The sequence below is a fragment of the Pempheris klunzingeri genome, chromosome 17 (genome assembly GCF_042242105.1).
Source record: "Pempheris klunzingeri isolate RE-2024b chromosome 17, fPemKlu1.hap1, whole genome shotgun sequence".
NCBI classification, from domain to species: domain Eukaryota; kingdom Metazoa; phylum Chordata; class Actinopteri; order Acropomatiformes; family Pempheridae; genus Pempheris; species Pempheris klunzingeri.
The window spans coordinates 14,710,253-14,728,154 of record NC_092028.1 but is presented as its reverse complement, the minus strand read 5'-3'; the positions used below and the strand labels follow the sequence as shown (position 1 = coordinate 14,728,154).

Below are 17,902 nucleotides of genomic sequence, written 5' to 3'. Positions count from 1 at the left end.
TCTCCATGTCCTGTCATGGCCTATTAAGTATATACACTGCTTGTGGAACTTGTGAAGCATTCACATCATGTTTAATCTCAGGAATTATTATTCTAGCAGACATCTGACCCGGTTTGCTGTCCCAGGCATAATTCATATTCCTTGCCTTCTTATTCCAATAGCGGCGTATTTGCCTGCTCCTTTGTTCAGCAAGGCAACGAAGCCTTTGTTAAAACATCAATATTGTCCTCAATGTCCTATGTGATGTAATAAAGAAATGTTAGCAGGTGTCACGGTGTAATATCACCTCAGGTTAATATCTCGCCAAATGTAACACCTTCACACTCACTCTTTCAGTACCTCAATATGCACACACCCCCATACCCACCAAGAGTTAGACATCCTGGAACTGTTTAATTAGCCCTAGTTTTAATTACCTCCCCTGGTGCCCTTGGGATGGAGCAAAGGGCTCAGTGTTAATGAGAGGGGGATCAATAGAAAAGAAAGACAAGGAATCTGTTCTCCCTCACCTCTGCCTGCCCTCCTTTCGCCACACCACCTGTTTCCCTCTGCTTCATCTTACTTTTGATGGTCAATGGGTCAGACTGTGTATGCGTGTGTGACTGTGCCCTTGCATGTCCATGAATGGGGCTGTGCATCAGTCCTTGCCCCTAACCTGTCTGTCTAGACAACTGTTATTCTTTGAAGGAATAGGAGGAACATTTAGGTAATTATGCCTATTTGTTTTCTTACTGTCAGTTAGATGACGAGGTCGATACCACTCTCATGCTTGTATGGTGAATATGTACCTGTTCCAGCAGTGGTTACCTTAGCTTGGTTTAGTATTTTTGTATGGATTAAACCAACGAGACACAACATGGTAGTGAATTTTAGTGGCACCAGTAGGCAGATATTGAATAGAGCGAGACTAACTGTTTCCCTCTCTTTCCTGTCTTGATGCCGAGCTAGGCTAACTACCTGCTGGCTGACATATTTACACTTCTGTACAGGCACGATAATGGACTGAGTGTTCTCAACTAACTCTTGGCAAAACAATAAATAAGCTTGATTATGGAAATGTCACGCTAATATGAAACTACTATTTGCTCTAAGGTTTCACAGCTTAAGCGATGAGGATGTGAACTAAACTAAAGCTCGAAGAAAAACAGCCTTAGACAAACATTATTGATTAATAAACATTGGGACACTGATGGAGACATGATTCTGAGGCAGCACATGGAGACGACATTTAAATGTAATATATATACATAACAAGGATTTACATTCGTTCTGTTGCCAGTTCATGAGATTATGCCACAAAGCACGTAGTCACTGCCTCGGCTGTCAAGCATAGTGAACAAAGACGCATTGTGGGATTTTTGTATGGATTTAAACTTTCAGTGCATTGGAATGATTGTGGCACTGGGACGGCCTAGAAACTGTCTGACTCTGTCGACATTTCACCACCAAGTGAACTACAGACTGGTTTAAGAAGCCCCTGCTGTTTCTAGCACACTGTGGTCACAGTGGGAGTCTGGGTACTCTCCATGGTGCTGAAAGTGAAAACAGGACAAAGCCTATGTATGTGTGTGTGTGTGTGTGTGTGTGTGTGTGCGTGTGTATGTGTGTGCCAGTTTACCAGTTTGTGGCATGAATGAGTCATCTATTAGAGTTGCCTACAGGCCAACAGAGAAAGATAAAGAGGGGGCTCATACCACCCTGGATATCGACTGAGAGTGGCCAACTCTCTCTGGGAGAGTGGAGTGTGTGTCTGTAAGGGAATAAGAGGGGGAGACACTATGTGAGTGTGTACCTGAGGCAGGGCTTGGACCACTGTATCCAACAGGGCTCTCATTCCTGTCGCCATCTTCAGTAGCTTCAGCACTGTGTTCAAGTGTGGGGGGAGAGAGAGAGAGAGAGAGAGAGAGAGAGAGAAGGGTGAAATTTCAGCTGAGGGCATTTAGGGGTAAATCCCCCAGGTTCAATTACAGACTAAATGGGAACCGTTAAAATGTGGAAAGGTCAGCTCTTAATTTACAACCTGTGTAACACACACACACACACATGTATGTGCTCACAAAAACAGCCCTTTAGACGTTAGCAGCTGTGCTTCAGCTAACTGACCTGCAAAAGTTGTTTCAGCAGTTATACTTTAACATACCGGCAAGACCAAATCAATATTTCTATTTCACTGAAACTATTTACAGGATGTCCAGCTGGGATAGGGCTTGTGAGTGAGTGTGTGTGTGTGTGTGTGTGTGTGTGTGTGCTTGCACATATTTCACACACGTGTTGTACATGTACCTCGTGCTATCCTCAGCACCCTCATGATCCTGATGATGGTGGGGTTGATAGGCAGGGCAGCACTGATCTCAATCTCCTCCAGAGTGATGCCCATCACCGACAGAAGCACAATGGCCAGGTCCAACTGGTTCCACCTAGCACAAGCACACATATCCACACATTCATGTGATGGAGGAAGGTGCACAAAGGTGTTGCACCACAAACACGCATAAAGCCAATGTAAATACAAGTGCAGTGCTTTACTGGCAAATTTATAGGCAAACAAACAAAAAAGCAACAAAAGAGCTACAAAATACAGCTGTTAACTTGTTGACTCCCACACTAAAAATTGTCTGACTTCTGGGCTATAAAAATATAAGGAGGTATGTAGTAAAATATCTGATATCAGTAACCTTCAAACACATTACTCTTCTTTAAGATCTGCACATTTCTGCCAGTGATGCTACGTTGCCTCATTCCCAAAAGCCCCTAATAAAACCATCATGTGCAGCAATTTGTTTTTAAGGCTCAGGGACAGATGGGAAACAGATGTTGCCAAATCAGATGAATATGGCAGAGCTGGAATCCCCAGTAGTCATTGTGACATCTGACTTAAGGGTAAGTATTTTGACCTGATGTAACTAACACTTTTGCAGGCTTCCTGGGATGTTTATCCTTTATTGCCTCATGAAATTGCTTCTGGGAGTACAACACAGTCCTCATTTTGAAAGATAGTTAACAAATGCACATCTTTTGTGAAAAACATCAAGGTGGTCTTAAAACTGTGTGAGATTTTATGGGAAATGGGAAATCGGGTGCACATCTGATCTGAAATCACGTAGCAAGGCACCCTGAGCGTCAAAACATTTAGCACTGCCAAATAATTCGTCAGAATGTTTGCCAAACGCTTACATTTAAAACACCGATGACAACAGCGTATGAACTGCCTCCCGTGACTTGTCAGCAAGCAATGATCATGTTTCCCTCTGTTGTCAGGTTCTGTCTGACTATGGGCCTACTTCTTTTTTCACATTTTTATTATGGTTTTAGCCACCTTTTCACAGTGGCGTAAGATGCTGCCTCATCTCTTACTGTTGCAGTTATTCAACCGTTTAATGGTTGACCGTCACCGTCAGGCACACATACACACAAACACGTATACACACATACCTGCGAACATTTCCTGCAGTTCTGTTGGTGGCACATGTGTGTTTGTGTGTTACCTGCTACTCCATTGACCCAGTTCTAAAGCTGCCCTGAGAGTCACCTCAGCCTATAAATCACACTATGCACAATGACTGCTCACGACTGTTGCTGACACTACATAAAAAGAGACAAAGTGCCAGCTGATAACCGTGTGATAAATTCTCTCTATATCCGCCCATCTCTTTCTCATTTCATCACTCATTTGTCCTCCTCCTTTTTTGTCTTTGATCAGTCCAGCTTCCCCTCCTATACATTATGCTTCTTTCCCATCTCTCTCCCCCCACCTCCGCCACCTTATCTCTCTCACTCTAATGTCTATCCTCACCCGCTCTCTCCTCTCTCTCTTCACTAACTAAAATAGGTCAATGACATTAAACTACCATCAGTGCAATAAGAGCTCCCAAATCTGTTTCTGTCTTTAATTAGTCACCACATATCCCTGAAAAGAATAAGACATCAGTCTCATCACAGTGCACATTTGGGTGAGTGACAAATCAATTAGTCTGGGTTCTGAGTGAATGAGTGTGGGAGTGAACAGGCCGATGCTGAACTGCATTTCCCTCGGAGGTCAAACAAAGGTGAGTACAGTAAAATGTAGAAATTGGAAAGCACAGTGGCGTCACATGCAGAAAATTAATCAGTTTGGTTTCGTAATGATGTCGTATTTTAACGGTTTCTCTTTTCAATCAGACCAGTATTATTTAAGCCAATAAATTATTAGAATTTCTAATATTCTTCTTTACATGAGAAGATCGGCATACCCATTTAAAAAAGCTTTATTCATTGGAAATGAATTATAGTTTCTACTTAATTTCTGGAATAACTCAATAGAGTAACAGACTGAAAGAACAATTTGATGGTGACCAAAGAAAGCTGAACACTATAAAGAAAACTGTGAACTTTTCAGTAAGTTGTCTTTGACACAGCTGATCATGTGTGATAATTGTCATGAAATGCACCACAATATCGTGTAGTCAACTTAATAACAGAACGCCTTGGAGCCAGCTCACATATTTCAGCATATTTCATAATCCTCTATATCTTCAAAGCTGTTATTCTCTATTCCATTTATAATGATCAAAGGAAAAGGCGGATTTGTACAGCCATTACACTTTGAACTAAATAACTGTTTATTGTGGCACTATTTATATTATACGTTAATTCAAGAGATTATGGCATGTGCCTGGAGCCCTGATAGTCGCTTTAATGTTTAATTTTCACATCAAATATGTGATAGGTGACTGCGCTGAATAGACAACAACATAGGGTGATATTGTAATTTTTGGTGACATTAAATCTCCATCTGTTTGAAAAATAGAGCTCATTTACATCTTAGCAGATTAACAAATCCCACAGTGGTTGGATGGGTTTTACAATGACACCAAACTGTCTCATATTAGAATACATATATTGGTACATAGTGCCAGAAATAAATACATAGATGCATTTAGGCACAAGCAGAAAGTGAAACACAATCACATTGCATACGCACAAGATATAAGCACACACTGTACCTCTCTTTGAAGAATCGACGAAAGCCGAATGCGATGAGTTTGAGCACTGCTTCCAGTACAAAAGTGGAGGTGAAGAAATAGTTGCAGTACTTCAGGCCAAGATCCAGAGACTGGAAAGAGAGAGTAAAAAAAAGGGGTGTGCGTGTGTGTGTGTGCATGTGCTGTGGGATAGGGTGGAGTATCAGCAGGGAAAAAGTGTAGGACTGGAATTGTTCTCATTGTTTGTAGAGCAAATTCAGGCATGCCGCAGGCAAAAACAAAGCATTTTCCATTCATAGCACCACAAACACGTCCACATTATGCTTCTGGACAAACACACATTTTTAAGAAATATTGTAAATGGAAAGTATTCAAATATTCTAGAGCAAAGCATGTTTAAATAGTCTTAAACATCCAGTACAGCTTCCTATTACTGTAAACACTGAAGATTTTGCTTGGATGGTTCCTTCTTTCATAAATAGACCTGTAGCTTCTAACAAGTGGGAGCCTGCCAAATGTCAGGACCAACAGCTGACAAATACAGCCCAGACCTGTGATATTTATCTGATGCTCGGTCGGTTTGAGAAAGCTTGCTCCATTTTAAAGGTCAAATGGGCATCTTATCTTGAGGATAATCACTTTCCTCTCCCTCACAAAAACGCTAACAGGCTTTTGAACCTCCATTCATCGCACATGAACGGACAGATATATGTACTGGACAGCTAACACAACTCTGAACAGCAGCTCACGTTACATCAGCAGTGCAATCAAAGCGCCTTTGTATGGACTACAGTTGCTCACAGCACACGCTACAGAGCCTGGACACAGTTTCATGGTGGTTACGCTGTTTGCACACACAGGGTAAGCATTTGTTCTTACATGAGGTTGATTATAGTGCTCTAAGGACATGGTGATGACGTTGATTGCGATGATGAAGGTGATGATGAGGTCCAGGTAGTGGTTTGTGCACAGTGTGTGGATCATCAGGCGCACTGAGCCATAGCTGGCATAGTAGGGCAGCTTCTGGGCTTCTGTTGGTAGAAAAATATATGAATAAAGCTTTAAAACACATAAAATGTGTATATCTGATAAGAAAAAATACATTTCTTAGTGAGAGAAAGAATGTTTTCTCTGCAGCGATATAAAATACTTCTTATGATATACCGTGATCATTCAAACCTTCTGGCTATTACAAAGAGAACATTTATTTAAGCCAAATCCAAACAAACTCCTCTTTTTGCAACACATCATCATTTTTCATTAAAGGAGATGTCAACAGAAAAAAAATCTCAAACTGCAGAGCATTTTAGCAATTATGACACTTGCCGTTTGTGTTTGTCTACATTTCCCCCCTCTTTCTATTTTTTTTTTCATCAGTGTTGATCAGAACTGTGTGTGCTAGTACAAAGTGTTTCTTTTAATGTGTCATTGTGACAATAGAACAAGAGTAAGCTATTCAAACTCTTGTTTTCAGGCATTTTGTTTCATCACATACTTTTTTCATCTGTTCCCTTTGTTACTCTACAAATCTCTTCCTACCTCTTCTTTCTTACTTTCTTTTGTATCCTTCTAACCTTTTCCTGTCTCTTTCTCTAACTATTCATGTACTTTTTTTTAATTTCTCTTCCAGCTTTTGTCCCATTTCATACGGTCTCTTTGCTATCCCTCTCCTGTCGTTCTTCTCTCTTACTTCTTCTCTTCTTTTCCATGCGCCGCTGACGCTTCTCCTCCCGCCTTTTGGCCTCCTCCACCTCCTGGTGCTGGCGGCACTTGTGGAAGTTCTCCACCACCACACCAACAAACATGTTGAGGACGAAGAAGCTGACGATGAGGAGGAAGGAGATGAAATATAGCAGCATCCATGGATTGTTGTTGGTCACCGGCTGGGATTGAAGTGGTGTGTTTGTTCATGACGCGATTTTATAAGAAATGATGTGACGTGAAAGAGTGGGGTAAGAAAACAGAACACAGACAAGAGCGAAAAGATTAAGCCAGATATAAGATTGTGTCTCAGGGTTTTTTTTCTTATGGAAAAAATTGTGGTTGTACAGCTTATGCTGTACCTGTTGGTCCACAGCCACAGCATCCAGACCATGATACATGATGTTGACCCAGCCGTCCTTGGAGGCAAGTACAAACAAGGACATCAAAGCCTGGTCAACAGTGGGAAGAGAACAGAGAGGAAACTGTTATGCCTGTTCCACTGAGAAAAGAAAACTTTTTTTTTTTATTTGTTTGTCACATATTCTGATAACAAACATAATGCACACCAGATGCACAGATAACACACGTGATACTAACCTGTCCTAGGTTGTCAAAGTTGTACTTATGGTGGACCCACTTGTAGTTTGCTTGCAGACAGTCAGACTTGTTGGTGATGTTTTTGACATCAGGGCCGAAGCAGTAGAAGAACTTTCCTTTAAACAGCTGTCAGTGGAAAAACAACGAGATGCAGTCTGAATACTTATATAAAACAGAAATAAGCCTTTGTGGGCCCCTGCGATGAGATGAAAGAGCGCTCTTGAGTGAATAATGAGCTGGCCAAAGATCCCACCAGCTGAAAATGTTGTGCAGTGATGAAAGGAATAGGAGGAAAATGAGAGTTTGCTTAAGAAAGAAATACAGGTGCATGTGTGCTTCAAAGCTATTAAGAAGGAAAGGGAGGGAGAGAGAGAATTACATGCGTAATGAGCAGGAAACCATAACACACAAATAGACTGGGTTATGATAATAATTTCCATGCATATAATATAGCTGATTAAATAATGTATGCAGGCAGTATGCATGATTAAAACAGCAATTCCTTTTTTCCTACCTGTACCCCAAGAATGCCAAAGATGATGAAGAATGCACAACAGATGAGGACAATGTTGCCAATGGGTTTGAGGGAGGTGATCAGGGTCTCCACCACCAGCTTCAGACCTGGAGCTCTGCTAATTACCCTGAGGGGTAGGAAGAAAATGAGAAAAATAAAATATAAAGGATTTAAACAAATATATATATATAAATATATACATATTTGCATTACATATTTCTTACAATGGTTATTCACTGTCTGCATATCATGGGCAAGACCTTGGAGTCCCTGCGTGTTATTGTTCCAATAAAATTGCACTGTTTAGCTCAGACTGTATCATTCATGGAAGAAGAGAATATATTGAAGAGGACAAAGTTGATTATGGTTACATTTTCTGTCCGCTGTTGGGATTATTCAATACATTTGAAAATGTATTTTTGATCAATTAAAATCATTCATTCATCAATCATTTTGTTTAAGCACAACATTTTGAACTTGTGACGATAAAACTGTGCAGACGAGCTGCAATTCATCACATGATAATCAACAAATGTAAACATTTCTAAAGACTTGCTGGGCTTTGCGCGTACCTGAGGGGACGCAATGTTCTGAGCAGCCTGAGTACTCTCAGCACACCCAGGATCTTGGCCCCACCCGCCATGGACACGACAATGTCAATCAAAGACACGAAAACCAGGAAGCCGTCCAGAATGTTCCAGCTGCTCCGCAGATAAGCCTGTTCACCCACATACAGACCCATAGAAACCACCTGGCAGTGAGATGAAAAATAGAGATGAAGCAGGATTAGACAGTGGACTACATTTGCCACACGGCAACTTAACTTATAAACAATTACAAGACATTTGTCTGTTGTCTGTTTCCAAACCAACTGTAAAATGAATTGTTAAATTCGAAAAAAACAACAAAAAAAACGAGGCTAAACTAAAAGAGCAAGAGGATGACAGATGAGATACAGAGAAGAAAAGACATCAGCAGCTGTAGCACAACAGGCTCTTGACACTAACAAGACATATCACACGCTCAACCAAAAAGCAGACACACTTACAAATCGTTGTACTTCTATGCTTGTAGGGGCCCTCATTGACATGATGTATTCCCCAGCCCCTTACATGCCTAGCCCCAATCCTTACCTTAATCCTATTTTACACCTAATTCTAACCTTAACCATAAAACACAGTCTTGACCTTAAAACCCTTAAAGCCCTTTGAAGGCGAGCCAAAATGTCCTCACTTCCCAAAAATGTGCTCACTCTGTTGATTAAAAACTTGCTCTGGTCCTCACACACACAGACACACACACCCAATGATGAAGTAATAATGTCTGAAGACCTTCATCTTTGCTTGTAAAATGGTTACCGGGAAACCATTTGAAATATGATGCTAGAGTGATATATGCACACAGCTGGATTTGATGTTTTGCTAAGCAGCAGTCGAAGCATCATGTCTGCGTGGGCAAAATCTGCAACTGACATTTGAAGCTGTTTGCCAAGTATCTGGTAAAGCTTCAGAGGGACTGTGGGGCTTATCGTGCAAACATATCAAGATGGTTGAAAGATCAGTGCTTGGCAAACATCTTAGACCTGAATGCCAAAACGTAAACTGACCGCAATGCCAAATAGTAAACTGAATGTACAAAACTTCCAAGTATGTATTGAATTCAGAACTCTGATTATTCTGACGGTAAGCGCACGTGTAATCTAACACTTTATGTTAAGAAATAGCATGGTTGATGGCTAGATCACTAGACAATCACAAACAATCACTAGAACTAGGTTTTTGGACAGTGCTACATTGTGTCTGGAGCTGTCTTATAAAATAACACTCTACAAAGTTTTGCAAGCATGCTGACCATTTCCTCATCTCTGCTGTGCCTTTTATGCGACTGCATCTTGCACACAGCACTAAACACAGCGGTGGAGTCCTATGGAGGAATTAATTGTACACAAACAAACACACATCAACACACATTACAGGGATACACAATGCTCAGACAGCCAGAAACATGGAGGGAGACATGTACGGCCCGGCCAGGGGGCTGACAAGTCTGTGGCTCCTTGACGTGCTGTGATTGGTTAATAATTGATTGTGGGAGTGCATAATTGATGGCCCACTTGTGCCAAAGCCTTTCGCAGAGCATACAGAGACAGAAGCAAAGGGAGGGAGGGAGAGAGGGAAGGAAGGAGAGAAAATAAAAGAAAGAGTACAGAGGAGCCCTAAGGAAGTGGAAAAACAAACTTAAAAAAAGAAGCAGTGAACATCAGAGAGGACAGGAGGAAGGAGAGAGTGTGGGGGAGTGCTGGAGATGGACCACATCCATAAGAGAAGACTAGCCACTAATTAATGACATTGCTTAATTGCTCTATTCTCCAAAGGAACATGGGAATTGCCAAGAAGGAAGGGAAAGGGCTGGGCTATAGAAGCACTGAACTCAGTTCAGTGAGAGAGACAAAAAGGGAGAGACGGGAGGAGGCAGAGATAAAAGAAGCCTCTGTGTAGTGCCTGCACACACTACACTTAGGGCTCATTGGTGGTAATAGAGAGACAGGTTGTAAAATGTTACCTTGAGTGTCATCTCGCCCACAAAAATGGCAGTAAAGATGTAGTTGGAGATGGTGAGAAAGACTCTTTCCTAGACAGACAAACAGGAGAGGGAGATAATGGTTGACAGTCAGAAAGAGGAGATGGAGCAATTAGGGGAAATAAAACCTTACTTATTGCACCTCTTTGATAACAGAATTGAATTCACCCACGTATAAAGCTATCACACAAAAACTGCAGACAGGGGATGAAGCTTTTACACACACATGCACATTTTTTCAGATGGATTTACCAGGCTGCCTTGTAGTATCTTGGGCCTTTCCAGGGCTACGGTGATGCAGTTGGAGAAGATGAAGGCCAACACCACATAGTCAAACAGCTTGTGCGCTATGATGGACTGGCACATCTGTCTGAACCTAAAGTAAGAGGAGAAGATAGGAAAGTGTTTAAAAAGCAAAACGTTTAAATAGGCATTGTGTACACAGAAGTAAGGCTAAACTCTGCCCGTATACAATCTATAAATCCCTTCCATCCAATCAGAAATTAAATGGGGGCCAGGTTCCCTGACAGTGAACAGGAGTTCCCTCACATTTTGGTAAGTAAATAGCCTCATTCAGCCCCTGTTTACATCACTCCTAATTCAAAACAAATTACATTACCAACACTCTCAGAAGTACAAGACTTTTGAGTACAGTGCTCTGCTGGGAGAACAGAATATCAAGATAAGAGAGAAACGGCACAGAGAGAGAAAGAGAGACACAGAGAGAGAGATGGACATATAAATACTGAATATGCATTTCAAAACTTAGCATGTGACACTGTGTGCTGCCAAAAAGCAATTAAATATCTTTGCGGCAGTGTTTACTGGAACGGGTGAAAGGAAACAGAATGCATTTAACAGGAGACGGATTGTATTCATTCTTTCGTGCTTTGGAACAAGTATTGCAAACAGTAAAAAGGCCTTTTGTTAAAAAACACTAAAATGTATCTGAACAAACCCTTCCTCTGCAGACTGTAACACAACAACATTACAAGTTAACGCAGAATTTAATGAATTGCGTATGGTATTAAATGTACCCCCCGAAGGACTGTTTCTTGCTCTCTATCAGGAGGAGAGCGGATAGAAAATATCCCTTTGTTATTTGCAAGGTGACGATCAATACTCTAATGTAGTCCCTGTCTGAGGAAGCTTGGCAACCTGTCCTATTGATGAGGTGGAGAACAGAATCTGCCCATCCACCCTTGATATTGTTTTGATAAGATACATCCTGTGGTCGACTGATAATGTTTGCATGAGACGCTGTTTAGACATGGTGCCACAAAACAGTCCACATTCTGAGTCAACACGCTTTTAACGCAGACAATCACACCATCACTAAATGCACTGGATACAACAGATTGGATTAAAAAAAGGAAAAACACAAAGTGGAGTGAGGGATAAAGGTGGCTCACTTGTTCTGTGGGGAGAACAGGAAGACAGACCAGTCCTCTCTGCTCTCACACCAGTCCGGCCTGTACGCTTCTAACATCTTCTGAATGCGGAAGCACAAGCTCTGCAACAAAGAACACACACGGATATTAAACACACGTGCAGAGCCCGTTCATGATGCACAATACAACCGTGCAGTAAACATAGAAAGACAAACAGAATCGCAAAGAGATACTGTTTAGACTGCCAATTTAAATTATTTACGAAAGTGAAACACTTCTATAGCAACAGCTCAGAGCATCTTCCAACATTACCATCTGTATAGCTCCCCCCCCCCCGCTGTCTAAATAGTCCTCTCTAATTAACCTTGTTTCTCTCATACACAGACTTGTTTACAATGAAAACAATGGGGCTCCCATGAGGCCCAGGTGATAGGGAGTGCAGATTTTATACAAAGTACTTGAAAATCCTACACAAGAGAGCAAGAGATTATAGCATGTGTAAAATCTTGTACTTTAATACAAAAGCTAATGGTTCAGTTATTGAGAATCACAAGGCTACATTGTGATTCTTTGTTCTTTTTAGATGCTGTTACACACTGTCTTAGGGATACTTATCTGCATCTGTGGAATTGGACTGTGTATCATAGTCCTATGATTGTGTAAGCTTACTTCACTTACACACCAGGCTTTTCCTGTTTCTATTACCGGTTAATTCCCTCCCTCTCACACACACGCAACAGTGACTTACATATTCAATGTCATCATCCAGGTCCTCCCTGTCCTTGCTGCGTGTGTTAACCTGGGGAAACACTTCAGCCATCAGCTGGCTCTGGGGGTTCGCTGCTACACTCTGCTCCATGTGGTGTCTGGGAGGGGGCTGGAGAAGCTGAGAAAGAGGGGTCTTCCCATTACAGTCTTGGTGTACCCCTCCTAAGCAACCCAGAGTGTCCAGCCCACTGCCACCAGCTCCACTGTTTACCATCCCACCAGAGTTCTTCCTGTGGTGAGTATGGATCGTCATGGGGGGCAGCGGGAGGTGCACAGGCAGTGGAGGGTGCGGGGGTCCTGGGACCTGCAGCAGGTGGGGCAGCTCTAGTGACAGAGCTCTGCGGTCCCTCCTGGGTACAAAGGGGCCTGGGAGCATGGCATGAGGAAGGTTCAGAGAACATGGAGCAACAGCAGGAGGAGAGAGGAGAGACTCTTCCTCATCTGGGTGAACATGGTGGAGGTGGCGGTGTGGGGATGAAGAAGCACGGGGACCCCGGATACGAAGGCTTCCTCCAACCACTCCGCCAAGACCCCCTAGGCCGTAGCCATAGAAGGGCCTCGCAGACGTGGGGGTGAAGCCCGGACTGGTGGTGGGAGAAGAGGAGGAGCAGGGACGGCATCCTCCCAGGCTGTTCCAGCTGGAACGACGGGCCCACAACGCCTGAGGCTGAGAAGCGAGAGGGCGACCCCAGTTGTGGTAACCTCGACCTGCATACTGAGAAAATGAGAGAGGTTTCTTCTCCTGTAATTCTGAGCTACACTCTGTCTAGCCCTGCGCTGGCAGTCTGGATTAGTGACAAAAATAAACATAAGTGATACAGTGACCACACACACCAGAATAACAAAGAAAATAGCAATGTAATCATATGCTACTCATTACATGAAACCTCTGTGAGAGCAGTCCAGACTTTGGGTCAACTAAGCGCCATAGAATTTAATTAGAATATCAAACAGTCTGCTGAGTTTAAAAAATACGAACATTGTTGAAATACCAAACAGCAGACTTTACAGTGCTTTCAATTTACCACAGCCCTCTGCTCCAGATTGGCCCTTCCAAGAGAAATAACACTATTTTTCCTGGAGCTGACAGCAAAGGTCAATCTCTCTCCTGGAAACAGACCAGGGGGCAGTGGGGACAGATCCAGGTGCCCATTAGGGGTTAGCGTACTGATCTTTGGATCTGTAGAAAAAAAACATAGTGGAGAGAAGAAGATGGAGGAAAGGAACATGTGTTGATAAACGGAGTGAAGAGGACAGATGAGATGGATGAGAAGAGAAAACAGTCAAAGAAAGAAAGACAACACTAAACAAGCCCTTCCCCTCCTTCCATTGCATCTTCTCTATTGCTGCCATGCAAACAGAACTCCATATTCTCCATCACCTCACGACATAAATGTCCTAAAATGATTTTATGAGCAGCTCAGAGAAGCAGAGGATGGTTTAATGTACTCTATATCACCTTACAGCAGCCAGAGAGAAGCTTGTAATGGTGAGAAACAGGGCTATCTGCCAGTAGTTTATCCATTCTCAAACATATCTGTTGGTGGAATAGGTCTCAAGAAACCATTAACATTCCAAATGTGTTTTCCAGGTAAGCTGACATTTAAAAAGGTACATTTCGGCTCACGAGAACTGTGATCAGACATCGTCAGAAGCCTCCCTAATGCACTGCTAAATGCTACTCTATACTGCATGATGCTTTGGCTGGTTCTTGGTGAGGTCACTTTTGTTATGCCTACAGGGAGAAGAGCCGAGAGTAGTGGCATCAGACATACATTATTCAAAGTTTGTGCAGCTTACATTTCAGACAGGAAAGAGATGCTTAGCAATGTTTGGTGTGGAAATTGGGCGACAGGCAACGTCTTTGATGCTCAAGGCACAACGAAACAGCGGCTAGTTTTCTAAAGTGCTGACTGGCAAGTATTTCTCAGACCTCGTTGGGGATTCACTAACCTACATGTTTTAGTTCCCTCTCGCAATATGCATGATTCAAATGAATGGGTTTCTTATTGGTACAGTATGTAATGGTGCCATTTTGCTAATCTGTCTGAAATAGGAAACGGTGTGAGACGATGCTTTGAAATGCTTAAAGAAATTATTACAATTTGCATGTTTAATGTTGAATAATCTCTGATATGACAAAATTATAAAGGTATGGTAACGTTAAAGTTGACATTTTTGTTTGAAATTTGGGGAAAATTGTAAATTCAATTGTAAAGATGTATGCACACATCAACATTTTCCATGCAGCAACCCACATTTAGGTATGAAGTGGTCATTTCAGGAGTGATAAGAGAATCAATCCTTGCTTACAAATGCTGTACAGGAGGCAAAATACCTGAGAGATGCAGAGAGTCTTTCTGCTTATCATTCTCCTCAAAATTACAGGAAGACCTGTCATCATCTGAATAGGAGCGGTTTGCATCACCCTGTATTAGGACAGTGAGAGAGTGAGAGAAAATGAATGGGTGAGAGAGAAAGAAAGACACAGGGAGAAAAGGAGAGGGGTGGAGGGCACGACAACGAAGAGTAGACACGAGAAGATATGAGGGAAGAGAAGAGGCAGAGAGTGGGAGAAAGAGGAACGATTTATCACAAGCTACTGTTAACCTGCCATCTAAGGGGCAGTTTTCTCTCAAACCCACCAGGTTTACTTTCACTTGTAAAGTCTAGCTGTAAAACACAAACGTCTGTAGTTCATAGGACATGGTCGGCTAGCTTGTTCTATATTAGTGAATCTGTCTCTTGCAAAGTGTGTGCTGTCCAGTGCCCTAAAACCAAGATGACTTACCTCAGCTTGGAAACCCTCAACCAAGATGGCAACCAGTAAATTGAAGAGCACATAGTTTCCAAATGTCATAAGAGCTACGAAGTAGAGAGCAGCACAGGGCGAGGTGGAAGCCATGCCATTGTACAGCACCATGTTCCAGTCCTCCTGAGTCAGAATCTACAGGAAATATACACACAGAGTGGAACAGGTACACACACATGTAGTGCATACTGTACACACACAAATGAGCATACCGGTTCACAAAAATAAGCACTGACAGTGTGTGGATGTGTGTGTTTAAATTATTCATACCTGAAAGACAGTGACGATGGCCCAAAGCAGGGAGTCAAAGTTCTTCCTGTCAGGCACCGTGTCCCCCGCCTCGGTCTTCAGGCTGAACTTACATCCAAAGATATGCATCCCCAGGATACTGCAGCACAAGAAGGGATTTCTCCAATAATTCAGCCACACATAGGAAAAGAGTATAGTGGATTTATGCTGTTAAACTGTACATCAATGAAGTACGTTGAAAATGTGAGCATGTCGTGGGTTCTGTGTCCATGACACCTGCAGATAATATAGAGTGTTATGGATTAGGTTTAGATACATGGATTCAAAACTGAAAAATATTACATAACAGAAAAATCAGTGTAACAGAGATGTAAAAGCTACAGAGCATTAAAATACAAAGTGTCTTCTCATACATGACAAATGTTCTAAACCCTTAGTTAAGATACACATAAGGATATCCTCGTATACTTACATAAACAGAACCATTATAATATTTTATTTGTGTTTAATTCAAAGCTCTTTTTTGTCCTTTACTCTCTTTCCTTATACTTACACCCCATATCTTAGCTGAGTGGTACTGTGCATTAAATGCTTACTAAAAGCTACAGTGGCTAGATGTATGGGCCAAATGCCACTTTGTCAGGCTAGCCATAACTGGCTGAAAGCTCTGATGCCATCTGTTTTGGCACACTTGTACATGACTGCTGTGCTGTGCAAGGGTAAAGAAACTGGCAGGTACACATACACACACACATAAACACGCGTCCACTTGTAAAGGTACGAGCAGGACTGGGGTAACAGCACTACACTGGAACTCGATCATCTTTCATATAGAGATGATTTCACTTGCGACAGTTATGATAAATTACATCATAACTGTCAAATACAATCATTCTGTTAATACTATTGTCATTCACGGTTATCTCCCACAGAGGTGGAATTGGAGGGAAAACAGAGTATGGGGTGTGTATGTATGAGTGTGTGTGTGTGTGTGCTGGAGGAGGTTAACAAGAGGAGGTTAACAAGAGGAGTGATTGAGTCATTATGTTACTGTAAATTGCAGTTTTCAGCATCTGCATCACAATATTCACCTAGGTACAGTGTAAATGCTATGTTGCATTTATATTTGTGTTATGTAATTTTGAGAATTAATTTTGAAAATCGAAGGGAAACTAACCCCCTCCACTACTTACAAATTACGGTTAACCAAGTTGGATGATTTGTCTGATTCTTTACTGAATTCATGCAAAAGCAAAGTATTGCTATTCTAAAAGTGCACTAAACATTTTTTGCAGTCAAACTAAAGATATTCATGTTCATTTTAAATTTGACCACTTAAAATAAGTCTGTATCCATCAGTTCAATAGTTAGGGTTTACTTTGGCCCAAGGCCTATTTGTCTAATTTTAAGGAGATACAAAAGTTAAATGTAATCACGTATACTGTTAACAGCCACAAACAAGTTAAGCTACTCATAACCTTCATGGAAGCAGTAATGCTGGAGAACAAGGCAGGCCAAAGAGAAAAGCCTTGACACAGCTGAGAGATGGTTTGGGCAAAAATGGTGTGGAATAATTCGAAGTTAATCCTATTATTTTGCACAAACTGTGCTCAGGCCTTTGGCTACGGCTGCCTGTATCATGCTCAACTTCTATATTTCTGCTTAATCTGATGATATTCTATCACAGCTTTTATATTTGTATTCAAAGGTTTGGAGTGGCGACAAAACAGCCTCTCTCAGGCTGTATGACTATCAGGCACATTACAATACGTGTAGACACACTGAGATAAGCACGTACACACCACAATCTCTGTTCTCCTACTCAACACATTCTTATTTAAGATTTCTTGCACTCGCTGTGTCTTGCTAAATTCTTTTCTCTGAGCCATATTCCACATATTCCATATTCCACATAAATACATGCCCCTGGGCACCTCCGTTACCTGAAGATGAAGATGAAGAGCATGAGCAGCATACAGAAAGTAGCCACGTTGTCCATAGTCTTCATCAGGACCACCAGCTGCCGTCTCAGCGCAGGCATGAACCTCACCAGCTTAATGACCCTCAGCAGCCTGAAGGTCCTCAGCACTGACAGACCGCCGTCTGCCTGGCCGATGATCTCACACACACTGGGGTATGTGTCGCATAGGGTGAGAAGTTGGAAGATGTGGAGAAATGTTAAAAAATTGGAAGTTGGTATTGAAAAAAAAAACCCATATCTTTATAATTGAGGGAATGAGGAGTGAGAAAGATTTAAAAAATAGAAACCAACAGAAAGCAGGGAAACACCAGATAAAAGAATATCAGATAAGAGGACGAGTTGGTC

At 41.9% G+C, this 17,902-nt stretch overlaps 1 protein-coding gene across 1 annotated transcript in view; it reads right to left on the bottom strand.

The window, feature by feature from the left end:
- cacna1ia (calcium voltage-gated channel subunit alpha1 Ia) overlaps positions 1-17,902 on the bottom strand; it is a 100,212-nt gene that overhangs the window by 18,348 nt on the left and 63,962 nt on the right. Inside the window, exons 11-28 of the mRNA XM_070847197.1 lie at positions 17,520-17,705; positions 15,598-15,715; positions 15,307-15,462; positions 14,854-14,944; positions 13,541-13,695; positions 12,496-13,230; positions 11,769-11,869; positions 10,609-10,732; positions 10,339-10,407; positions 8,349-8,527; positions 7,777-7,903; positions 7,263-7,388; positions 7,025-7,114; positions 6,652-6,844; positions 5,841-5,992; positions 4,983-5,092; positions 2,284-2,417; positions 1,793-1,863 (exon numbers count right to left, since the gene is read on the bottom strand). Of these exons, the coding sequence (XP_070703298.1) occupies positions 1,793-1,863; positions 2,284-2,417; positions 4,983-5,092; positions 5,841-5,992; positions 6,652-6,844; positions 7,025-7,114; positions 7,263-7,388; positions 7,777-7,903; positions 8,349-8,527; positions 10,339-10,407; positions 10,609-10,732; positions 11,769-11,869; positions 12,496-13,230; positions 13,541-13,695; positions 14,854-14,944; positions 15,307-15,462; positions 15,598-15,715; positions 17,520-17,705 (2,917 nt within the window). The remainder of the gene's footprint in view (positions 1-1,792; positions 1,864-2,283; positions 2,418-4,982; positions 5,093-5,840; positions 5,993-6,651; positions 6,845-7,024; positions 7,115-7,262; positions 7,389-7,776; positions 7,904-8,348; positions 8,528-10,338; positions 10,408-10,608; positions 10,733-11,768; positions 11,870-12,495; positions 13,231-13,540; positions 13,696-14,853; positions 14,945-15,306; positions 15,463-15,597; positions 15,716-17,519; positions 17,706-17,902) is intronic.